This window comes from Cherax quadricarinatus, chromosome 35, assembly GCF_038502225.1.
Source record: "Cherax quadricarinatus isolate ZL_2023a chromosome 35, ASM3850222v1, whole genome shotgun sequence".
Taxonomy (NCBI): domain Eukaryota; kingdom Metazoa; phylum Arthropoda; class Malacostraca; order Decapoda; family Parastacidae; genus Cherax; species Cherax quadricarinatus.
Genome location: NC_091326.1, coordinates 2,443,964 through 2,470,820, shown reverse-complemented (window position 1 = coordinate 2,470,820; position 26,857 = coordinate 2,443,964). Strand labels below are relative to the sequence as shown.

General features: G+C 39.1%; 2 protein-coding genes across 6 annotated transcripts in view; one reads left to right on the top strand and one right to left on the bottom strand.

Annotated features, from left to right (window-relative positions):
• Positions 1 to 13,843, top strand: part of LOC128695202 (ubiquitin-conjugating enzyme E2 T-like) — a 29,693-nt gene extending 15,850 nt beyond the window's left edge. For 4 of the 5 annotated variants that reach the window (XM_070091305.1, XM_070091306.1, XM_070091307.1 and 1 more), the window contains exon 6: positions 649 to 1,551. In XM_070091305.1, the coding sequence (XP_069947406.1) occupies positions 649 to 750 (102 nt within the window). In that variant the 3' untranslated portion in view covers positions 751 to 1,551. Of the gene's footprint in view, positions 1 to 648; positions 1,552 to 10,471 lie in introns of those variants that run through there. The other variant, XM_070091309.1, reaches the window with a different exon arrangement.
• An 11,666-nt stretch (positions 13,844 to 25,509) lies between these two features.
• LOC128695203 (sestrin-2) overlaps positions 25,510 to 26,857 on the bottom strand; it is a 60,067-nt gene continuing 58,719 nt past the window's right edge. Inside the window, exon 10 of the mRNA XM_070091303.1 lies at positions 25,510 to 26,398. Coding sequence (XP_069947404.1) covers positions 26,312 to 26,398 — 87 coding nt within the window. The 3' untranslated portion in view covers positions 25,510 to 26,311. The remainder of the gene's footprint in view (positions 26,399 to 26,857) is intronic.

Below are 26,857 nucleotides of genomic sequence, written 5' to 3'. Positions count from 1 at the left end.
TTTTATATCAGTTACCTCTTTTGAAAGAAACTTTTCGATGCTAATTTTTGCTCCTTTCTCTAAACTGATTTTTCATGTACAGCACCATGGCTCTGCCATATTTGATTTGTTGATTTGATTTTTAATAATTTTGGTCACTTATGGGACTTAGTTTTATATCACGTTGCCATTTACCATATTTTCTGGCATATAAGGTGCATGGACATAAAAGACACTGTTTCCAAGCAGTTGTAACGCAGCATAAATAAACATTTACTAAAATGTAACCCAAAGCCTACCCTTGACCATGACTATACAGTGGACCCCCGGTTTACGATCAGCTCCCAATGCGACCAATTATGTAAGTGTATTTATGTAAGTGCGTTTGTGTGTGTATATTTGGGAGTCTGAAATGGACTAATCTAATTCACAATATTCCTTATGGGAACAAATTCGGTCAGTACTGGCACCTGAACATACTTCTGGAATGAAATAATATCGTAAACCAGGGGTCCACTGTATAAGGTGCAGGGTGATTTTCCAAGACTGTTCGTGGAAAAAAACCTGCTTTATATGCCAGACAATATGGTAATTTACTGGTAAACTGTCTTTTTTACTTTTAAATCAAACTTACTAAATATTAATTTACATATTTTTATCATGCTATAGGATGAATTAAAACCAGAAGAGTCAGTTCAGTGTTCAGTGGAGAAAAGAAGTGCCAGTCAGGATAGTGATGATCAACCCAGTGAGAAGAAAAGGAAGACATGACTGCTATTATTTGTGCTATTTTAACATTATCTATTAACTGATGCTAAAATACAATCTCTTAATATGTTAGTAACTGGATGTGTGTCCAAACTTTTGTCTTTTAATTGTTTTAACGTTCTGTAATATACAGTGGTATCTCGGAATATGAACAGCTCAAAACTCGGACAATTATGTAAGTGTATTTATGCAAGTATATTTTTGGGGGTCTGAAATGGATTGATCTAATTTACATTATTCCTTATGGGAACAAATTCGTTTGGTATCAGCACTCAAATAGCCGTCTGGACCGAATTAAGTTTGTATCCTGAGGTACCACTGTATTGTGTGCAGAAAAAGATAAAAGTACTGTGTTTTATATACATAATGTGAATGATTCAGTTAGAAACAATACTGGCCTCTGTATACACTTGGGTTTGAATATGGCTTGATAAATGACTACCCAAAAAATGAACTTATTTGTTTGCTGTCAGCAGTGTAGCATTTAGCTGAAGGTCAAATAAGCCTGAGCAGACATCACTGGAGATATAGTTATATATAAGTGACTGTTACAGTCAAGGATTTGAACAACTAAGTTTAATATTTTTGGGAGACTATGTAGAAGAGTTAGCTTATATTTGTTTGCATAAAGAAAATGTAGATGAATAGATTCAGGAGTCTTGCAAGGGAAACATTTATATAGTACTGTACCAAAGGAGGTATCATTAGTGTGAACTTGAGTTTCTAGAGATTTAAAGAGATTCAATGTTGAGTCTTGGGAATAGGTCTCAGATTTTCAATTTTAGTAAAATATTAATGAATATATTGCTTAGTTTTGTTTACCTATACAGTATAACTTCCTTTGTTGCCTTGATTATTCCTAAAAAATTTAGTCATCATTTAACACTACATGGCTAAGATGTACTGATGTTAAGAGAGCAGTATGATTATACCATGTAATAATAATAGGGCAAATGTTAGGGGGACAAGTGTTATTCTTCTTTCAACAAACTGGACGTATCCCACCAAGGCAAGGTGGCCCAAAAAGAAAAACCAAAGTTCCTCTTTTTAAATTTAGTAATTTATACAGGAGAAGGGGATACTAGCCCCTTCCTCCCAGCATTTTAGTTGCCTCTTACGACACGCATGACTTGCTGAGGAAGAATTCTGTTCCACTTCCTCATGGAGATAAGAGGAAGTAAGCAAGAACAAAAACTAGTAAGAAAATAGAAGAAAACCCAGAGGGGTTGTAAATGCTGCAGCGAGGAGGCGGTTGGAGGCAGTGGAGATGTCTTGTCTATGGGCAATGTGTGGTGTGAATATTATGCAGAAAATTCAGAGTGTAGAAATTAGGAGAAAGTGTGGAGTTAATAAAAGTATTAGTCAGAGGGCTGAAGAGGGGTTGTTGAGGTGGTTTGGCCATTTAGAGAGAATGGATCAAAGTAGAATGGCATGGAGAGCATATAAATCTGTAGGGGAAGGAAGGCGGGGTAGGGGTCGTCCTCGAAAAGGTTGGAGTGGGGGTAAAGGAGGTTTTGTGGGCGAGGGGCTTGGACTTTCAGCAAGCATGCATGAGCGTGTTAGATAGGAATGAATGTAGGTGAATGGTATTTGGGACCTGACGAGCTGTTAGAGTGTGAGCAGGGTAATATTTAGTGAAAGGATTCAGGGAAACCGGTTATTTTTATATAGCCAGACTTGAGTACTGGAAATGGGAAGTACAATGCCTGCACTTTAAAGGAGGGGTTTGGGATATTGGCAGTTTGGAAGGATATGTTGTGTATCTTTATACATACACGCTTCTAAACTGTTCTGTTCTGGGCACCTCTGCAAAAACAGTGATTATGTATGAGTGAGGTGAAAGTGTTGAATGATGATGAAAGCATTTTCTTTTTGGGGATTTTTTCTTTCTTTTTGGGTCACCCTGCCTCGGTGGGAGACGGCCAACTTGTTAAAAAACATACATATATATATATCTTTCAACGCGCCAGCCGTATCCCACCGAGGCAGGGTGGCCCAAAAGGAAAACTAAAGTTTCTCCTTTTTCATTCAGTTATATATACAGGAGAAGGGGTTACTAGCCCCTTGCTCCTGGCATTTTAGTCGCCTCTTACAACACGCATGGTTTATGGAGGAAGAATTCTGTTCCACTTCCCCATGGAGGTAAGAGGAAATAAACAAGAACAAGAACTAGTAAGAAAATAAAAGAAACCCAGAGGGGTGTGTATATATATGCTTGTACATGTATGTGTAGTGTAGTGTGACCTAAGTGTAACTAGAGGTAGCAAGACGTACCTGAAACCTTGCATGTTTATGAGACGGAAAAATGGACACCAGCAATACTACCATCATGTAAAACAATTACAGGCTTTCGTTTTACACTCACTTGGCAGGATGGTAGTACCTCCCTGGGCGGTTGCTGTCTACCAACCTACTACCTGTAATATATATATATATATCTTCTTCTTTCTTTCAACACACCGGCCGTATCCCACCGAGGCGGGGTGGCCCAAAAGGAAAAACGAAAGTTTCTCCTTTTACATTTAGTAATATATACAGGAGAAGAGGTTACTAGCCCCTTGCTCCCGGCATTTTAGTTGCCTCTTACAACACGCATGGCTTACGGAGGAAGAATTCTGTTCCACTTCCCCATGGAGATAAGAGGAAATAAACAAGAATAAGAACTAGAAAGAAAATAGAAGAAAACCCAGAGGGGTGTGTATATATGTGCTTGTACATGTATGTGTAGTGTGACCTAAGTGTAAGTAGAAGTAGCAAGACGTACCTGAAATCTTGCATGTTCATGAGACAGAAAAAAGGACACCAGCAATCCTACCATCATGTAAAACAATTACAGGCTTTCGTTTTACACTCACTTGGCAGGACGGTAGTACCTCCCTGGGCGGTTGCTGTCTACCAACCTACTACCTGTAATATATATATATATATATATATATATATATACACACCTAGACACAGTAGACCACGGCATCCTACTCCACAAACTTGATCATTATGGTATAAGAGGCCATGCGCTTGCATATTTCAAATCTTACTTTACTAATAGGTATCAGTATGTCACCATTAAAGACACAGCATCAACAACACAGCCACTTGATACTGGAGTTCCGCAGGGTAGTGTCCTTGGTCCCCTGCTCTTCCTCATATACATCAATGATCTTCCAAACGTATCTCAACACCTGAACCCCATTCTCTTTGCTGACGACACGACTTATGTCATCTCTCGCCCTAATCTTGCCACCCTCAACACCATTGTTAATGAGGAGCTGATCAAAATATCGACTTGGATGACAGCCAATAAACTTACGCTTAACACTGACAAAACCTACTATATTATGTTTGGTAGCAGAGCAGGAGATGCACAAATTAACATTAAGATCGACAACACTCAAATTACCAGACATAATGAGGGCAAATTCCTAGGCCTATACCTCGACAACAACCTGAACTTCAGCACCCATATCCAACACATAACCAAAAAAGTATCCAAAATGGTTGGGATCCTCTCCAAGATACGATACTACGTGCCGCAAACTGCCCTTCTCACACTATACCATTCACTTATATATCCATACCTCACCTATGCTATCTGTGCTTGGGGTTCAACTGCAGCAACACACCTAAAGCCAATAATAACCCAACAAAAAGCCGCAGTAAGAATAATCACTAAATCCCATCCCTGGCAACACACCCCCCCACTCTTCATAGATCTAAACTTACTTCCTGTTCAGTACATCCACACTTACTACTGTGCAATCTTCATCTACAGGACCTTAAATTCCAATATTAACCTTGACCTAAAACGCTTTCTTGATAGTTGCGACAGAACCCACAGGCACAACACCAGACACAAACATCTCTATGACATTCCCCGTGTCTGACTAAACCTTTACAAAAATTCAATGTATGTCAAAGGCCCTAAAATCTGGAACACCCTACCTGAAAATTCTAAAACTGCAGACACATTCATCACCTTCAAAACTACCATCAGAAAACATCTTATCTCACTGATACACCCTGTCAACTAATTACACGAATACCACCTGGTGGTTAACACTTACACTCACTCACCCATTTGACCATAAACAGAAATATCAATCTCAATCTCAAAATAATGAATCTTAACTAGTCATAAGTTGGCCTGTGATACTCCAATACTGAAACTATGTATAGTGCCAAAACAAAAGCATTCACATTGCTAAACTCACAAACTAGGTATTTAGTCACTTAGCCATAATACCAACTTACCTCATAATTTTGTAATATTTTAAACTTAAGATTTAATTTAAGTCTGCCCGAAATGCCTAGCCATGCTAGGTGTTCTTGTGGTACACTCTGTAATTATTATTTTACTACATGTAAACCACACAATAACCAAATTCTGTAAACTCAGCATTGTAATCCTTATAGAGAATAAACTTTGAATTTGAATCCGACTTACGACCGAGTTCAGTTCCGAGAAACTAGTCGTAAGTTGAAATGGTCATAAGTCGAACTTTACTACTGAATATCAACAAAACATTTTTGTAATGACTTTATTTTATTGTTTTATTTTGGTATTTCATGTTTTACTTTACTTTTTATGCTGTTAGTACTGTATTTTATACTGTAAGGTTTAGGATAAACACTGTGTGCAACACAAATAGTTGTTTATTTCCCAGAAATTTGGCATAAAAAACACGGTCGTAAGTCGAGTGGTCGTAAGTCGAGTAGGTCGTAAGTCGGATGGTAGGTATATATGTTTTAACAACTCAGCCATCTCCGACCGAGGCAGGGTATTACAACCCAGGAGTCCAAATGGCCTGTTATCCTGGGTGTAAAGGGAGCAAAATAAACACAGCAGAAAAGTTTTGACTTATATTATCCTTCACCAATTTAGAACAGCAATATGTACACTATGTACAGTGATAGGTATTAGTGCACTCCACGGTAAGCAAGGCAGAATAGAAGCCACAAGAGAGCAGACCGTGCTTCAACCAGCTCTAGAATGGGAATGACAAAGGCAGACAGGAGATTGGTACCCACATAACCTCTGCGATTGCCAAAACCATCTTCTTATTGGCTGGAACCTGGTCACTAGCTGAACGACGGGGCCCCATCGTCGACTCTTAGTTACCTGGTTCGCTGGTTGGGGGAGATAGCCTGTAAATGAGGGTGTGTACATGCGCCGAATAAAGGTTACGTACTCTTTGCATGCCACACAGGGTGACCCAAAAAAGAAAGAAAATCCCCAAAAAGAAAATATAGTGGTCCCTCGTTTTTCGTAGTTAATCCGTTCCTGGAGTTGCTACTATTATCGAAATCTACGATTTGCTAATCGATTTTCCCCATAAGAAATAATGTAAATACAATTAATCCGTTCCTGACACCCATCCGTTCCTGACATGAAATATAGATGTAGTACATAAACAATACAATGGGAAATGATGAATGAAACATTAACAGCATAACACTTACCTTTATTGGAGATTCTTCTTAGTGTATGAGAGACTGGAGGAGGAGAGAGATTGGATTGTTTACAGTTTGGAAGGGGAATCCCCTTCCATCAACACCTCAGGTACCAATTGCTTTTCTGGGGTTGCTTCTCTTCTCTGTTTCTTAATGCCACTAGGACCACCTTGAGAGTCACTGGAGTCCTGTCTCTCAAAATAACTGTCCAGAGAGCTCTGTTTCTGGCATCTCTTTAACACTTCCCTAAAATGGCCCAAGACTTTGTCACTATACATGTTGCCAACATGGCTTGCAACAACCTTGTCAGGGTGATGTTTCTCCATAAAGCTTTCCATCTTCCCCCACATAGCAAAAATATCTTTAATTTCTGAAGAAGGCACCTTCTTCCATCTCTCTTCCTCCTCCTCTGCAGCAAGATTCTGAGCTGCGATCTGTTGCTGTTCTTAAATTCAATCGTATTTCTCACCTTCTTTACCACAGGCTTGGCACTAGGAGCTTTCTTTGGAGCCAGGGTAGCTTATTTAGTACTTGCAAGGACTAAAATGAATGGAATATTATGAAATATTTCGTAGGAGCACGTGAGGGGACCTTCGCTCACTGGTAAACAATGCCAGACTGGCTGGGTAGGGAGGCCGCCCCGGCTCACACTGTGTGTACGCGTCCTGGACGAACTACTTTTTGTGAGTCAACATATGATTAGCGAGCCCATGTTTATACGAAAATATTCGTATGATTTCCGAAATCTATGATTCCCGAGAACACATAATCATTGTTTTTGCAGAGGTGCTCAGAATACAACAGTTTAGAAGCATATACATATAAAGATACACAATATATCCTTCCAAACTGCCAATATCCCAAACCCCTTCTTTAACCCTTTGTTGTCGCAAGCCCCTTTCTGAAACTCATTCTATGTCGCAAAATTTTTGGAAAAAAAAAATTATTTTTTCTTATGAAATGATAGAGAATCTTTTCCCGATGGTAATGACACCAAAGTACGAAATTTGGTCGAAAACTCACGGAATTACACTCCCGCAAAGTTAGCGGTCTCGGCGACATATACGCATCAGTGATTTCACCGACTTTGAGCCGTTTTTGGCCAATTCCGTTATTCCAGTTGACCAAACTCATAGCTATTTCTTTAGAACTCCATTTTTTCTATCAGTTGAGTACAAGAAACTGCCAATTTACCGATTTGAACTACCCAATAAAGTGATCAGAAATTGGCAATTTGGCCAACTTCACGCTAATTAAAAAAGATGCCAATTTCAAATAGGGTCCAAAATAAACAATATAGACATTCTTGGCACTAAAATAACATATCCTCTGTTCATTAGTCTCGTCTCTAGGCCCCTCTTATATTACTATTGCTTTCTATTTTGATTTTTTATTCATACAAAAAATTTCAAAATTTACTGTTATGCAGACTAATGCATTATTGTAAAAATGGTAAAAATAATATCAGTGCACTAGTGAAAGAATATTAGACTCCCCAGTTGATGTGTATTGGACGTGTGGTGTGAGTTGCTTACTCCTGAAGATTGGTAAAAATCGAACATTTCTGCTACTTTGAGCTCAATTTCAAGGTCGTTTTCACTGAAACTAATCAAAATCATCTCTACTTCTGTAATTTGTTTTCCATTTTATCACATGAGACCATGAAAACAAGAATACAACGATAAATACTATACAAAAATACACCTCAAGGTTGGTGTTTTAATCCAAAAAAACGGTGAGGTTTTTTTTTTTCTCATTACACACTGCGTGCTGAAGGATTTTTTTTATGTGGTGCACACTGACCACACAGACCTATTCTCTCACATGTGGGCCTACCAGCTTTCTCCCACTTGATTTGAAGCCGCTAGAATTTATGCGTATAAATACATCCGAAACAGTGGTGCGTAAGACGTATATATACGACCAAAACAGTCAAAGGGTTAAGTGCAGGCACTGTGCTTCCCATTTCCAGGACTCAAGTCCAGCTATGTAAAAATAACTGGTTTCCCTGAATCCCTTCACTAAATATTACCCTGCTCACACTCCAACAGCTCGTCATGTCCCAAATACCATTCGTCTCCATTCACTCCTATCCAATACGCTCACACACACTTGCTGGAAGTCCAAGCCCCTCGCCCACAAAACCTCCTTTACCCCCTCCCTCCAATCTTTTCAAGGACGACCCCTACCCCGCCTTCCTTTCCCTACAGATTTATACGCTCTCCATATCATTCTACTTTGATCCATTCTCTCTAAATGACCAAACCACCTCAACAACCCCTCTTCAGCCCTCTGACTAATACTTTAAGTAACTCCACACCTCTTAATTTCTACACTACGAATACTCTGCATAATGAACAATAAAATGGTATAAAATACCGACAGGTTGTTAGGTAAGACACGTTGCATATGTGTCTTACCTAACACTCTGCATAATATTTACACCACACATTGCCCTTGGAAATGACATCTCCACTGCCTCCAGCCTCCTCCTTACTGCAGCATTTACAACTCATGCTTCACACCCATATAAGTGTGTTGCTCCCACTATACTTTTGTACATTCCCTTCTTTGCCTCCATGGATAATTTTTTGTCTCCACAGAAATCTCAATGCACCAGTCACCTTTTTTCTTCATCAGTTCTATGGTTAACCTCATCCTTCATAAACCCATCCACTGACAATTATTATTATAATCAAAAAAGAAGCGCTAAGCCACAAGGACTATACAGCCATCCACTGACAAGTCAACTCCCAAATATCTGAACACATTCACTTCTTCCATACTCCTTTCTCCAATGTGATTTCCAATTTTTCTTCATCTAAATCATTTGATACCCTGATCACCTTACTCTTATCTATGTTCACTTTCAACTTTCTAATTCTTAGGCATGGTGGTCAGGTCTTCCTGGGGTACACCTCACTTTTATAGGCAGTAGGTTGGTAGACAGCAACTGCCCATGGAGGTATTACTGTCCTACCAAGCGAGTGTAAAACGGAAGCCTGTAATCGTTTTACATGATGGTAGGATTGGCTTTTTTTTTTTTTTTTTTTTTTTGTCTCAAGCATGCAAGATTTCAGGTGTCTTGCTACTTCTACTGACACTTAGGTCACACTACACATGCATATACATGTTTATGGATACACACTCATCTGAGTTTTCTTTGATTTAATCTTAATAGTTCTTATTACTTTTTCTTTCATATCCATGGGGAAGTGGAATAAGAATCTTTCCTCCGTAAGCCATTCGTGTTGTAAAAGTCAACTAAAATGCCAGGAGCAATGGGCTAGTAACCCCTTTTCCTGTATAGCTTACTAAAATTTAGAAGAAATAGAGGTATCTGTGGAGACAAAAAAAAATTATCCATGGAGGCAAAGAATTATTTATGAGAGTATAGTGGTACCAACAATCTTATATTGATGTGAAGCATGGGTTGGGAATGCTGCAGCAAAAATTATTATTATTATAATCAAGGGGAAGCGCTAAACCCGGAGGATTATACAGCGCCTGGGGGGGGGATGTGGAAGGCATTCAGGCTTAATTCGGGGAACTGGAGCACAGATCCAAGCTGCAGCGAAAAGGATGCTGGAATCAGTGATGTCGTGTCTAAAGGTAATGTGTGGCATAAATGTTATGCAGAGAATTCATAGTATGGAAATTAGGAAGAGGTGTGGAGTTACTGTAAGTATTATTCAGAGGGCTGAGGAAGGGTTGTTGAGGTGGTTTGGTTATGGAGGGTGTATAAATCTGTAGAGTCTCTGCAAAGACAGTGATTATGTGAATGATAGCGAAAGTGTTTCTTTCTCTTCTGGGTCACCCTGCCGCTGTGGGAGACAACCGTGTTAGGAGGGAAAAAAAAAAAAACTAAGAATCTGTTAAATGCAAACCTTTGTGGAGACAAAAATATATACTGCTCACTTTACAATGGTTTGATTTAAGAGATTTTGACCTTACAGTGGTGCGATAGCGATGCACATTCAATAGTCATCAAACTTTGAATTTTGATCTGCCAGATTCAAGGCATTCAAAGATCGTTTTACACTGCTTCTGGATGGAGATGTTGCAGGTTTTAAATTGAAGCCTTTCCTAACTCTAATCTTCTGTTAAAAAAAAAACCTTTTTTGTATTATACAGAACTGTACATATATTGATAGGATAAACATGTATTCATTCATTTAATTTTCAGTGTTGATATTTAGTTACAGTAATTATTTGTTTATTTACTTATTCAGTGACAGTAGCTATTTATTCGACTTACCATATTTTCAACTTACAGTGAGTTCATCGGGATGTGACCCATCATAAGTCAAGGAGCACTGTATAATAAAACACAGGATATATGCAAAAAGTTTTTATTGATGACACAGTAAACATACATATTATATTTCAAATACTGTACAACAGTATATGTCATCCACAAAAGAGATTCTTTGGCAATAATATGGTTGACAAAAATACTGTTTGAATTCTCTTTGTAATATACTGAATGCTTTGTGCTTTCAAAAATTTTTTTATCTGAGGTGGTGATAAATAGAAAATTCTACAATTATATCTCACATTGCTTGTACTAACCAGCTTGATTGTGTCATGATTAATATAATAGGCTATGCACCTGACATATTAACACATGCAGTAATATTTCATATAAATTAACTTAAACATATATAACTTTCATGGCTAATATATGGGATTATAACTTCAAACAGTACTTGACTATTTTCTCAATGTTAAGATGTCAATTATAAGCAGTATTTTATCAATAGATGAAAACACACACACTTCAGTTATTGGTGGCAATTTCTGTCAAGAATGGCATCTCAGCAATAACATCTAAGCTATTAAACAACAATACCTTATAATAAGTAATGTGATTATCTCTACTTATTAAGTATAGAATAAAAAGAGGACGAAATATTGACGGCAAGAAATGCCAAGAGAAATAAAGATCTATATGCAGTGGCTCATTAATCTAAACATGGAACACTCATCACAAAAGTTTCCTCCAAACTCTACACATACACCTGTATTCTTTCTCCTGACAATTATAAAGTGAAAAATACATAAGGATGTTTTGAACATAACTAAAACATACTTTCTCCACATTTAGCTGTAGGTTTAATATTTCAATAAATAATCATTAAATTACATATTGCAATACGTATAATATTAAAGCAGTATGTGCTGTATCTATAATTTGGTTATGATAATCCACATATTTCCTATACTGTATTTTTTAATTCCTTGTGTACTGAGAAAGCCCATTCAAAAACTATACACAATTCATGCTGTCTTTACAACAATCAGTTAAAATGCCCCAAAAAATAGTTTTTGCATTCAAAAACTTGTTAAAACCAGTTGTTCATACCTGAAAGCTTCTTTTCTCAGAATAAGACCATTAAGCCACTGCATTACACCCATCACTGGAGAGTTGAAGATGCAAGCAAAATAACAATAAAGACTGGGTTCATTGCAATATAGCATGCAAGCACCAAGTCACAAAGAACAGGTAATGAGTGTTTCATCCCACCATCATATCTCAAGTTTTAGTAACAGAGCCTCCACAATCCTGGAGAATGCAATAACAAATGTATGCATGAATATAAACATATACGTACAGGGTACTGAATACATAAATGAATGCATATACATACTGTACATACAGTATATAGTAAGTGCATGTAGTGTACAGTACACAAATGAATCCATAGACAAACAAATCCATATACACAACTGATGTAACTCAACAAATGCATATGTATAAAATCAATGACAAAGAACTGTTTAGCAGACAGAATAATGTAGTATAATTAATTTTGTAAATAACCAAAGAAAATGTACCAGAAAGATTACATTAAACTCTCACAGTCGATTATAATATATACAAACAATTATGTCCATTATCTTAATTGAAGCAGAGGGAATTAATACAGATGAATAAATAGTATACTAAAATTGCTATTGGCCTGGAACTGACTGACACTGTGGAATTACTGTGCAACACTGTACTTAAAAAGAGTAATGTATACACAGCTTTCACTGGTAACATGTTTACCAGCCTTTCATAATATCCTATTACTTGTTTACTCTAATTCAATGCTAAGAATCTCGTCTTCCAAAAATTCCAAACAATTATAACTACCAATGCTTATTGCATTATTTTACTGCACTATTAATCCATCTAATATCTTCACAATCAGAGATTACAAGTAATACTTTTGATGTACTCAACATTCTTCATTTTACATACTACTGTGAAACTACATATTCAACTTACCCGTCACATTTATCTTCTCTAATTCTGTTCCCCTAAGTATTCAATATACAATACAATCTTGCTCATATTCTCCATCTGTTACTGATAAATTGTCAACATTTGAGAATTATTCCGTATACTGAAAGGCTCTTTATCAAACCTGACTACCTCCTGTTCTCCAGGCATGATATGAATGACCCTTCTGGGTTTTGCACTTTCTCCTGACAACAATAGTATCCTGTTTCTTCAACTTAATACTGTGCTTACCTTTCCCTCAACACTATACCTTAGCTCTTCCTTCATGCCTCATTATTAACTAAAAAATCATTTAAACTGCCTATAAATTGCTTATAAACTCTGCAGAACAAATTTCTGTAACAAAAAAAACCACTCCATAGTGTTTGTGTTAACTAATTATTGTTCACATACAGATAAAGCCTACAAACCTTGAAATTATATTTTAAGGCAAGCAGTATGAACAGATTTGAATTGAACTTCATCCCCCCCCCTCTTAATTATTACACTGGCAGCATTATTTTATCACATTAAATTTAAGATGAAAACTCCCAGAAGTTTTTTTTAACATTAACAAGTGCAAACCCAGTGGGAAAAATAATTTCAGACTGAGCCAATAATTTAAACTTTCACAAACCTAATGAATTGTTGGGGAGGTTTGTAAGACTTGGTATATTACTACAGTGACCTTCTGTCTTGTAACTGTATTACCACCACACTGAATCCCTATACTCCTTAAGGTGCCTTCATGCTGGAGATGGGTTCTTGATCCAAGGAAATGGACTTATCCTCCCTTTCCTTGAGTCAAACCTGAATCTCTCTCATTCCCCAGGCAGTATATAACTCCCATGGGTTTAGTGCTTCTCCCATAAGATAAAAATTTAATGAAGGCTTTTTTTTCAAATCGTTAGAAATAAATACAGTATGTATGCATGCATGCATGCATGTATATACACTTACACACAGTACTGTACAATCCCCACACACCCCCACCCCCATACCCCCACACCAAATATTGGATGATTAAAATATCATGCAACCTGAGATGATTTTAATACTGTATTTCATCAACATGAAATAAATTTTCAGTATAGTGGTGTCATTGTAGATTTATTTATTTTTTTTAAACATGTCATTAAGGTTTGGCCCCCCTTATAACAAGTTTTTCTTTCCCTACCAATTTCATACTATACAGACTATGAACTACAAAATTAAATAAATTAAGTCATTTAAAGAAACATAATAATCAAATTATGAAATATCCTATCGAGTGATAGGGTATAACATTAGGAAAAATATTAACATACATTTAAAAAAAAAAAATGGCATACCCTTGTGTGTTTAGCACTTTAGTTATGATTATAATAATTAGGCAAGATACTGAGAGTGGAATTTAAAGAAATACTGCATTATACAGCCTTGGGAACTTTCAGCACTGCACTTTAGCTAGATTTATTTTCAACCACATCAGATTTACAAGATCTCAAATGCATTCCTTTATTTAGGCATTCTTATGAATTTTAACCCTAGAGAGGCATACTACTAGAGATACAAGTCTTCATCCAATATACCCAGTGAGGACAAATATTAAAATATAATCGTTCTAATCAGACTTTATTGTTGATAAATTGACGAAACAATCACTAAAGTGAGCATGAGGCTTATGACAATGTATTTCATGACCCACACCCATGAATACCTTACTAGGGTTAATATTTTTAGGTTAAGAGCAATATTTAAGGAAATATGACCACATGAACTTTAACAATGTGAGACCAAGAAATGAAATTCACTCCCCCACCCTCTTCCTGCAAATAAAAATAGGTATAAATTAGGTACAATTATTACTTTTAGAGCCCAAGAATTTAATATTCATTTTTACACTACTGTCAACAAAACCATCATATCTTAGCATACTTTATTACCAGCTTATATTAGTGATAACAGTAATCTTATGCTTTTAGTGAAAACACAAACATGTCAGCTATTATGACAGGATTTACGAAAGACAGCAAGTTGTACGTATGAAACCAGGTGCAGAGGTCACTCCACTCTTCAATGTAGGTGCCTGAAAGTTGAGGGGCTCTTGGTCCAAAGAATTAAGTTGTAATTGCCTTCCTCAGATCAAACCCGATTGCCTTCAATTACCCAGGTACTGTATGACCTTCATAGACCTAACTCCCATGAATGTCCTCCGTTATATTTTTTTTTAATATGTCAGCTGTCTCCCACCAAGGCAGTGTGACCCAAAACAAGAGAAACACTTACCATCATTCAACACCATCATTCACACAATCACTATCTTTGCAGAGGCACTCAGGTGCAACAGTTTAGATGTCACTCCAAACATCCAATATCCCAAACCCCTCCTTTAAAGTGTAAGCATTGTACTTCCCACTTCCAGGACTCAAGTCCGCCTAACCGTTTCCCTGAATCCCTTCACAAAATATTACCCTGCTCACACTCCAACAGCTTGTCAAGTCCCAAAAACCATTCGTCTCCATTCACTTCCATCTAACACGCTCACACATGCCTGCTGCATGCCCAAACTTATTTAGGTATGATATCCTGAATGACCATTTTGGGTTTAGAACTTAAACTGATAATAATAATAATAATTTAAATGATAATTTATGATTAAAAATGGAAAAGATGGTAAAATATTTTAATGAAATGTGCTATAAATGATAAAATATACAGAATACATTTTTTACAATAAATTACAATCTATAATTAGTAATCCCATGTATATATTGTATTCTGTTAATATATTTGCTTTAATGTTTTGTACTGGTACTAAGTGCATTATTTAGATAGTTATATCTTTTGTACCTCGAAAAGAGGGACGGAAGGAGTTCAAAACCTAATCTGTCTTTTGCGAAACAAGGTTGAGTTCATATAGTATGGATTCATATTGTGATCTTTTCTTTGAATGTGTGATTATACTGTACTGTGTTATATGAGGGCCAAGTGTGCACATCATAATTGCTGAACACTATTATAAATTTACTGTAACTTTCAATGCAGGATGCACAATTTTTTAATCACCAAGTATTGCACAGTATACAGTATACTTTTGCTACTGCTCCATATTTAAGAAATTATGAGTTTTTCTATTTTACTTCCTCCCTTAACCAAATATTTGCTTTCTTTTCCCTATTTTCTGACGACGTACTCAAGATAAAACGTAGCCATATAAATACAACTCTTTAGATTTTTGCGTACTAAATTCAGTATTTTTATACAGAAAACTGTTGGTAGTTTAATTTATTACTCTCAAGTTTTAGAAAAATTTCTTGTATTATTGAGAATGTCATTACAAATAAGCTATACTCTCAAGGGGTGATCAGCAAGTCTGATGATTCGCTTCCAGAAAGAGAAGATGAATGTTACCAAATGTAAATAAAAGTTATGCATTGTATACAAGAGTATTTTTTCCACAACTTTACCTGTACAGTAACCCAAGAATGGTTGACTGAGTTTAAAACCTATTGAGAATAAATAAAGCTGTGTCACTTGTACACCATATCAATGATACATTAATCCATAAAAGGGGGATTAAACTCTCAACATATAAACAATGAAAGATATACATCTGTCAGTGTGTATACATCCCCCCCCAAGTATTCCTTTTAAAATGAAAACATTTTAATTTTAAGCAATGTACAAGTACAGCCACAATAATTGAGCCCCTAAAGTGGGTGGCTGTGTTCAGAATTAAAACACAATGCACAAATATCAGGTAATTCTGTTAAGAGTTCAGAAATACATATAGTCTATGTGCAATAAGTAGCAATGCATTATTATAATCAAAAAAGAAGCGCTAAGCCACAAGGACTATACAGCGCTGCAGGGCAGGAAGGAAGCGAGGGCATCAGGTGGCAAAAGGGAGATGGATGAGCAACAGGTTACGGATAACAGCGGGGCAGTGGATGGTGAAAGGGTAAAGGGCAGCAAGAGACTGAACCAGAAAGGGCTGAGGGGAGTGCGAAAAGTATCATCAGAGTTTGTGGAGTAAATCAGTCGTTGTCAAGAAGTCAATGAGAGAGTCAGGATTAAAGGAGGGTCCATCAGCAAGAAGGGAAGGTAAAGAGAGAGTAGGAGAACGAAGACGACGTTGGAGGTAAATTCTGCGTGCTCGTTGATAGAGAGGGCAGTCTAACAGAATGTGGCTAATCGATACTGGAACTTGACACTGCTCACAGAGAGGAACAGGGTGCCTCTCCATGAGATACCCATGAGTAAGACGAGTGTGGCCAATGCGAAGGCGGGAGAGAGTGGTCTCCCAACCTCGGCACTGATGACAAGAAGACGGCCAGTAACCTATGCTCGGTTTAATAGAATGAAGTTTGTTACCGAGCAGAGTTGACCAACGTTGTTGCCAACGGGTGCGAAGGTGGGTAGCTATTGCAGCAAAATAGTCCAGAAATGGAACACCTCGATAGGAAATTGGTAGGTCATATACTGCTGACCGCGCAGCAGTGTCTGCCTGTTCATTGCCCTGTACGTCGACATGACCAGGGACCCAACAAAAAACAATATCTTTATGTTTGGTAGAGATACGGCGTAGCCAAAGTTGGATACGGAGAACTAGGGGATGAGATGTATCAAATTTTCGTATAGCCTGTAGAGCACTAAGGGAGTCTGAGACTACTACAAATGATGACACAGGCATAGATGCGATACGAATAAGTGCTGCAAGAATGGCATACAGTTCAGCAGTAAAAATGCTAGCTGAAGATAGTAAATGCCCTCGTACGACGCTGTCCGGAAACACTGCTGCGAATCCGACGCCGTCTGAAGACTTAGAGCCATCTGTGTACACAGCGGTGGCATGAGAGTGAGAGTGGAAGTGATCAAGAAAAAGAGAGCGGGAAGCCACCGTAGGCAGTTGAGCTTTCGAGCAAGGGAGTGAGAAAGAACAGACCCGAACAGCTGGAACTTCCCAGGGGGGTAGGGAAAAGTGAGATGCTACATGAACATATAAAGGTGGTAACTGAAGGGAAGACAAGAGGGAAAGTAGGCGAAGAGAAAAGGGACGGAGCAAACAGGGGCGGCGAACGAATAAAGAATGTCTACTAATATCGGTGACCATTCTATAAATGGAAGGATTGTGTAGATCGTGAGAGCGTACATAGTAACGAAGGCAATGGGCATCACGGCGATCAGACAAGGATGGAACATTTGCTTCTGTATAGAGGCTCTCAACAGGGGAAGAGCGAAAAGCACCAAGGCACAAACGTAAGCCTTGGTGATGGATAGAGTTAAGGCTAGAGAGAGTAGCAGGAGAGGCCGCGGAATAAATCTGGTCACCATAATCGAGTTTCGATAAAACGAGGGCTGAATGTAGGCGAAGCAGAGTTCGACGATCAGCTCCCCAGGAAAGATGAGCAAGGGTTTTAAGAAGGTTTAGCCGGCTGTGACAAGTTGCCTTCAGAGAGGTAATGTGAGGTTTCCAGGTTAACCGACGGTCAAAGAGAAGGCCTAGAAACCTGACTGTATCACGTTCGGGGATACGGGAGCCATAGAGATACAAAGGATGATCGGAGATAACAGAGCGTCTAGTGAAAGTAATTTGGTGAGTTTTGGTACTTGAAAATTTAAACCCATGTGTGGTGGCCCAAGTGGAAACACGGTCGACCGCATGCTGGAGAGAAACTGCAATAAGGTGACAGTCAGCGCCTGCACAAGCAATAGCGAAGTCATCAACATAGAGTGATGACCAAATATTGGGTGGAAGAACAGAGGCCAAATCATTTATAGCAAGGAGAAAAAGTGTTGTGCTTAGAACACATCCCTGAGGGACACCTTCAGCTTGGACGAAGTCCGGGGAAAGAACATTATTGACTCGAACACGGAAATGTCTGTCAGTTAAAAAGTTCTTAAGGAAGGATGGTAGATTGCCTCGGAGGCCTAAGGAATGGGCCTGGGCCAAAATATTATACCTCCAAGTTGTGTCATATGCCTTCTCAAGGTCAAAAAATATGGCAATAACTGAGTGATTATTCGCAAAGGCATTACGAACATACGTATCCAAGCGTAGTAAGGGGTCTATGGTAGAACGACCCTTACGAAAGCCATATTGACTAGCGGAGAGACTGTTGTGAGTCTCTAAATACCACATTAAACGTCGATTTACGAGGCGTTCCATCACTTTGCAAACTGCACTTGTAAGAGCGATGGGGCGATAGTGGGAGGCATCATGTCCTGTAGTACCCGGTTTGCGGAAAGGGAGAACAATGGCAGATTTCCACAGCTGGGGAAGAACTCCTTGTGCCCAAATAAGATTGAAGAGGTGTAAGAGGACTACAAGGGCTGACCGATGTAAATGTTGTAACATACGAATATGAATGTCATCAGGCCCAGCTGCCGATGATCGGCAAGCTGAGAGCGTTGCCTCCAGTTCTTGAAGTGTAAAAGGCACATTATACTGTTCTTCTCCGAGAGAAGAAAAGTCCAAGGGTACTAACTCTCTGGCAGACTTTGAGGAAAGAAACGAGGGGCATAGATGGAGCCCTCGGGAAATACGGACCAGATGTGTGCCAAGTTCAATGGCAACGTCGAGAGGGTTTGCTATATCAACACCAGTGACCCGTAGAACAGGAGCCGGGTCAGGAGAGTATTTACCACTCAATTTCCTCACTTTTTTCCAGACTGCACTCATAGAAGAAGCAGAGGTGATGGTGGAAACATAGTCTCGCCAACAAGTGCGTTTAGCTTCACGGATGACACGGCGAGCGATCGCACGCTTCTGCTTAAAATCAACAAGTCTCTCAGCGGTTCTATTGTACCGGTACCTGCCCCATGCAGCACGTTTCAAACGTACTGCACGAGCACAAGCAGGAGACCACCAAGGCACGCACTTCTGAGAATGCCTGCCTGAGGTTTGGGGTATAGAATGAGAAGCTGCGGTATAAACTGATGTCGAGAAGATGTGTAGGAGCTCATCAATGGAGGATGAAGAAGGAACCTCACTAAAAGCAGTGAGGTGTGAGTAAAGATCCCAATTTGCCCGATCAAATTGCCAGCGAGGGCTACGGGAAGGTGGTGAATAGGAAGGAGAAGTAAGAATGATCGGAAAATGATCGCTGTCATGTAAGTCTGGTAGAACAGACCAGGTGAAGTCTAGTGCAGTGGAGGAAGAGCAGACTGATAGATCGATGCAAGAGAGAGTATGAGTACGAGGATCAAAATGGGTGGGAGTACCCGTATTTAAAACATGGAGGGGGTGAGAGGCAAGAAAAGCCTCCAACTGAATGCCACGTGAGTCACAATGAGACCCCCCCCAGAGGAAATGGTGGGCATTAAAATCACCAAGTAACAGAAGTGGTGGTGGTAAGGATGAAACAAGAAAGGCAAAGTCTGGGATAGAAAATGCTCGAGAAGGAGAGAGATATAAAGAACATATTGTAAACCACTTATTCAAGTGGATACGGGCTGCAGTGTAATGCAGCGAGGTATGGACAAATAGTTGACAGTACGGAATATCATTGCGTAGAAGAAGGGCACTTTCATTAAAGGTCCCATCTGAGAAAGGATCCGAAGAATACAATAAATTATAGCCTGAGATAGGTTGGAAAACAGCCGAGTGTAATTTTGGTTCTTGTAAGCAAGCACCAACAGGGGAAAACCTGGAAAGCAACATCTGAAGCTCACCCCGATTACCCCTGAGGCCGCGGATATTCCACTGTAAATAGGCCATGATTGGCGATGAAGAAAATATCAGGAATCTGTAGGTAAAGGCACCTACGGACTAGAGGGGTTAGAAAAGTCAACGTGTGGTGGCATTGGAAGATGTTCAAGTAGCGAAGGAACGGAGCGTTGCGAAGAATGGGGTTGTGAAGATGGAGGAGAGGGAAGAGAAGGAACAGGAAGTGAATCAGTGTCCATTGAAGGTTTAGTCTCTGCAATATATTCTGAAATGGCTTCAAGTGTTTCTGAATTCAAAGATGTATGGGAAACCATATTGGAGATAGGAGGAGGAGGGTGAGTAAAGATTGGGACAGTAATGGACTGTACCAAAGTAGAGGGGGAGGGAAAAGTGTAAGGGACTGGAGATGAAGTGTGGGGGGGGACAGAAGAGGTAGAAACCTGGGAGGTGACAGAAGAGGGAGAAACTTGGGAGGGGACGGGGGTGGAAGGCATAGTACGAGGAGGAGGGTGAATCTCCACACTTGTAATAGAGCCAGAGAGAGGGGAAGAACTAGGTACAGAGACTGGAAAGGTAACGTGTGGAGGTGGAAGAAGGGAAGGAAGGGGCAAAGAAGATTTGAGCAATGTGGATTTTTTGGACTTCTGAGTAGAGGGGCGATTGGTATTAGGTGTCGTACGAGGTCTTGTCGATACTGGGGCTTGTGAGGAAGGACGCGAAGATGCGAGAACAGACTGAGTTGTAGTCGGGACGTCAGAGCCAAGGACAGCAAAAGGATTAGATGCCGTAATGGCTATGGGAGGGGTAACAACAGAGGAGGCTGCAGAAGATGGGACCCCAGAAGTGGGGGGATGTTTGGAAACACGAGAATAAGAAACACGGGGTAGTCTCCCTTGGAGGCGGAGATGAGTAACTGCCATAGCATAAGGGAGACCTTCTGCCTCTTTGAGGCAACGGATTTCACGTTCATTTAAGTAGACCTGGCAACGGCGGGAGTACGAAGGGTGAGCTTCATTACAATTAAGGCAAGATGGAGGTTGACTGCAAGATGTATTAGAATGGTTGTCGGCACCACAGACTGGGCATTCGGCCATAGATCTGCAATATTTCGCTGGGTGACCAAAACGCCAGCAATTTCTACATTGTTGCGGTGTAGGTATCACCTTTCGAACTTGTAACCGATGTCCCGCGACATATACAGAGGACGGGAGTTCTCGGCTGTCAAAAGTTAAACGAGCCACATTGCAAGGGTAACGTCTCCGCCCCCGGGCAGGAAGGACATAAGTGTCTACTTTGAGGATTGGGAGATCCTGGAGTTCCAGCTGTTCAAAAATGTCATTGCCACATGACTGGAAATTCTGTTGGACTATGGTATGGGGCAGAATGACAGTACCACTACAAGAATTGAGAGAAAGATGTTTTTCAATAGTGATAGGAGTAGTATCGATATTCGAAAGGAGAGAAAGATCATGAGCTTGGGTAGCATTCTGGACAGTGACGATGCGCGTACCGCTCTTGAGAGCGTGAAATGAAATATCTCTGCCAACATGACGCAGGAGCGCTTTGGCAATACTATGGTCAGAAAGGTAGGCAGAAGAAGAAGTTGGTCTTAAAGTAAAGAATTTAGTCCATTGTGTGGTCCGAAATTGAGCGTGGAGAGGGAGTGCTTGACGTGTCGGTCGTTTCCGAGTAGAATGGGAAGGTAACGACGGAGCATCATCAGGAGATTGACGTTGGCGTTTAGGAGTAGGACCGGAGTTGGTCCGGCATGAAATGGGTGGGCGATTCGAAAATTGCCGTACCGTAGAGGGAGAAGCCGGAAGCATAGTCAAAGGAGAGCGGAGTTCAGACAAATCGAAGGAGTCAGTCGAAGCCCCGGTACCTGAAGCGGGTGAGGAAACAGCACCAGCAAGAGGTACAGGGGCATCAGGAGTGTCCGAAGAGTGGTCTAAACACAAGGCAGGGTCAGAATGGGGTGCGGTATCAAGAAGGGGCCCGGGGGTAGTGGTTTCATGGACTAGGGCTGCCATGGTTAGGTTACTCCTTTGCTTTTTATTTTTAAGAAAAAAAAAGAAAGAAGAAAAGAAAATAAAAACAAAAAAAAGAATAAAAAAAGGGGGGAGCGGGGAGGAATAGTTCCCAGGAGGAATGAAAGGGCCGGAAATCTCCCTCCGCGCCCAAGAGGACTCGACACCGCTAGTAGCGCAGATGCAGCATGGAACCCGTGCCATACCCTACCCTTCATGCCAGTAAACCAGCAATCCGGGATAGCAACCTCACATCTGCCGAGCTACCTCGGTGGACAAAAGAGAGGGCGGCCGGATATCCGCCACAAAGCATACCTCCTTCAGCCACCACCCCCGGAATCCGAAAGGTGGCTTCCAGAGATACACCCGTCGCCCAAAAGACACCCAAAGCTACTCCGGGATACCGGAGAGGGATCGGGACATCCCTAGGCAATCCAGATTCCACGGCAAACTACGCCACCGCCAAGAAACCTCAACGGAATGGGATCGACCCCGGTGTCCTTTCCCCTACCTAGGAACTAGCGCGCCTGTGGGAGAAATCACGAAGGCTAAAAAGAGGAAGGGCAAAAGGGAGGGGTGAGGAGGAGGAGGAGGAATGGAAAAAGGGGAGGATGGGGAGGATGGGATAGGGGAGGGGAGAATGGGGGGTAATTAGGTTCGGTCTGAGGAAGAAGACCGACAGGGCTAATTCCTCAGACCAAGAGCCTCTTCACCACGCCAAGGAGCCCCCCTTGAAGAGGAAGTAGCAATGCAGTACAAACAAATAACCAGTCAAGTATAAGACCCATTCTAGGTCAGTAAGATTATGCTTTCCTAAAATCTTAACTGTTATTTATTGAATGCTGCTAGTTTATTAAAAAAAACACTATATAAGCATTTCTTGAAACCTTAGTGCAATACTCTTCTGGATCAATCTTTCCATAACAGCCTAATTTTTGTGGCTATAAATTTTACCTCATCTACCATTTCCTAATAAAGCCCCCCTCAAACTCTACTATATTTCTTCAACTGAAGGAAGCTCTGTATTTTAACAATCATGACAATACTGCAGCAAAGGCAGTGGAAGATATGTCTGTAGTGATAAAAGCTTACTTTCTGTACACTGATAACACTGAAACAGCAGCATAACCAAAGAATTCTATAAACTGGATATAGCCATGAGAGGCATCAGAAGAGACAGTCAATTCCAAGACTAATGCATGAAGTGTATTGCCTTTAAAGGAGACTGTTGAGAAATGAAATCCAAATAAGTTTAGTAATTCGCTTTGGCCAAGAACACACTGATCACCCCAAATAAAAAATATAAACTTCCCACACTTTTTTTCTAACCACAATACCTAAGAGAATGAATTTTTAATGACCTTATCATTAACTGCAAGTACTGTACAGTAGTAGCTACCTGATCACTTGCATTCTCGATAGTATCACATGGCAGACTCATTTTGTATCCGACCTCTATTCCTTTGGAGTACATGTACAAAAGTATGTATTCATGAGAAAATCTCATTCCTCCTTTGAAACAAATCTAATTTCTTTTAACATAAATAGGAATATTTCAGTTCTGGGATTAAGATTTATACTATTTGTTTAATAATTTGTACATTTCTCTGGTATTTCCTGAGTGAATTTTATAAAGTATTGCCTTATCTTATAGTCTTATTCTATACTCTTCTGCATTCTACTATTTATAGTGGAATGATTATGCAATATGCATGACAAATTATTACAAAGAAAGGCTTTTCCTTTGAGGAATATGTATAATTATCCCATATTAAAATATCTACAATAATGTATATATCACAATATTGGCAGGGTCTCCCAGCACAACAGAAAACCTTTACAGTAAAACACTAAATATTATGTGAAGAAAAGACATTTGCATAAAGCACTTTTACTGGGACAATGTTGCAGTCTGTTAAGATCTTTATCATATCAGAGGATATGAATTGCATGTGTGCACACGTATGCATGCACATGGTACTGGTAGGAGAGGAAGATTTTAGAAGTGTGAAATCTTTGGGGTGTTATAAATCATGTGTCTGGGGAGCATTTTTTACCCCTCGGTATCTAACAGAACCATGATTCATCGCACTACAATAATCTGACTTCTCGTTATTCTCTTCTAATACCAGTGTATATATATTTGTGCAATTTGTAACCTTTGTATGATTTGATATAAGATTTTAAATCAAAACATTGTCCCAATAAATCTCTTTGCAAACCAGTCTTTTCTTCACTATTGTCAGCAGTACTCCATTAGATTCCAACTAAATATTATAATGAAAGTTTTGATATATATGTCATAAACAACACTGGTTAATGAACAGGTCAATACCACATGGACTAAAAGAGAAAACAGTAGAAAGGATTTGTACGTTTTGGACTCCTGAGACCTCTTTATCAGCTAAAGAGGGTCTTTGACCAAGGTTCAAATATATAGATCCTTTCTACTCCTTGTATTATTATCTGCCCATGCAGGATTCATGGTCTATAATGAAAGTACTGTAAACAGTGAAGAATTAACAGAACTGCACTTTCTTCCTCCATTCCCACTTCTCTCTTTCTCTGTCTCAATCTATTAAATAAATTTTAGGATTTTCTTCTTCAGCAAAGTTCCTTGATGCTGAAGGCCTCTTGATTTAAGGAACTGGAGCTACCCTCCCCTTCCTTGAATCAACCTTGATTTCCTCCCATCCCCCCAGGTGTTGCATGACCACTATGGGTTTAGCACTTCCTCGTGAATAAAATAATCTTCAATTCTAAAGATCAAATTGCTAGTGAGAATAGTCATACGTGAGAGCAAACTGGATATTAGAGGTACAACTTTTGGACAATATCATATATCAAAAGTGTTTTATGTGGCTATATAAAAAGTCTTTATATAGAGAAAAGGTTATATATCTATATGTACATTTCACCAGTCATGTCTGTGTGCCTTGAATATATTAAAACATGATCACAGGATACTGAAATATTGAAAGACTTAGAAGTAAAAATACCCTATGTTAATTCAGACTGAAACTCTGATACATTAAAATACTAGCCTTATTATTCAATGTTTTTTTTTTTCTCCCCTGTGCAATTTTTTTTTATGTCCATGACTGTCCTTTGACTGCTTTCAGATTTTATATAATTGATGACTCTTTAAGGGAAAAGTGCCTTGATGCTGGCAAAGGGATCATGATCCAAGGAATTGGAAATACCATTCCCCTTCCTCACATCAAACCTAATTACTTCTCATACTCCAGCCCTGTATGACCCTCATGGGTTTAGTGCCTCCCTATGAATATAATAATGAAATTGACAAGACTTAAGAGAAAACATGAATTTTTAAAGTCTGATTTAGTTGGTCAAAGGTGAAGATCATGTTTCTTATATACATTTGAATTTACTTAATGTAACTTTTATTGTAAATATATTAGGAACCACTTGTGGAACTGCTCTTTTCCTCAGTGTAATCTGTAACCAAATTAGCTAAAAACATTAAAATAAGCAATAAGTGAAAAATTTCACTTATGATTCATGTGAATTCCTCAAAATAGCTCAAACAATAGAAAAATTGCCATGTGACTAGTTGGTCTGGACCAAGGATTTTAATTATTTCATAAACTAACTTATAAATATTTAACAATACATATTTAAGTCCTACAAAAACCTTTATCATGAGATCAGCAAATTTGTAGAATTAATTTCTAATGCCATGTAAGCTCAAGTTTTCAAAAGTTTTAGCAATCAAAAGTCCGTCTAAGCGAAAAACTAAGTAATTTGTTTATGTTAAAATTTCAAAAGTTTTTCACTCAATTTTTTTTTTTACTCAAAATAATAGTTGAATAATTATCACTTTTGAAAGCAATACACCTTAGATAACATAAGAACACTGTATAATATTGGCTACTGAATTTACTATAATGCACCACTCTTCTCTCTTAGTACAATGCTCTATCATTACCAACGCATTCTCCAATCATAACAAGATTCTCTTGCCTTAAAAATACTTAATAAGGAGATTCTAAGTTTGCACAATCATACCACCAATGTACACTCTGCAATATGTTGCTAGAGAGATCTATAGCAATAGTATCAATTAAAATAAAGTTTTCGTAAATAATCCTCACAGGAATTCAGAATATCACACTTTTGTTGTTTTGCATGATGGCTGCAATTAGCATCTCAGCACTGATGGAGCATGATGGCCCTCAGGGCATACAACAGTTCTGACTGAAGACGAGCTTCCATAACTACCACACTTGTCTCAACCTGAGAGAAAATTGCTTTTAGTACATTTTTGTTCTTTCTTAAGAGCTGCTTATTTTGATCAACCAGCACAATACAAAGAAAATCAACAGAAACCTCTGTATTCAGCAATAACACCAATGGTTTAAGAAACATTCTGCATATCAGGCACAATGTTTCTTCCCCTCCATGAGGAGCAGGGAAAGAATGTTGAAGGGCTCTTGTTCCAAGAAACTGGAGCTACCCACTCCCTTCCTTGGATCAAATCTGATTATTCTCTATTTCCCTGGTGCTGTGTGACCTGTCAGCTTGCAGCACTTCACCCATAAATATATCAGTAATGTACATCAGGCCCATAACCCAAGCAAACTCTCAGGGGGATAGATAACCTAAAAAAAATAAGCTATCAGTCAATTAATATTAACTTATGGCACCCAATTCATGAGAATAAACAGTTTCAAATAAAATAATTATAGTAAAAAG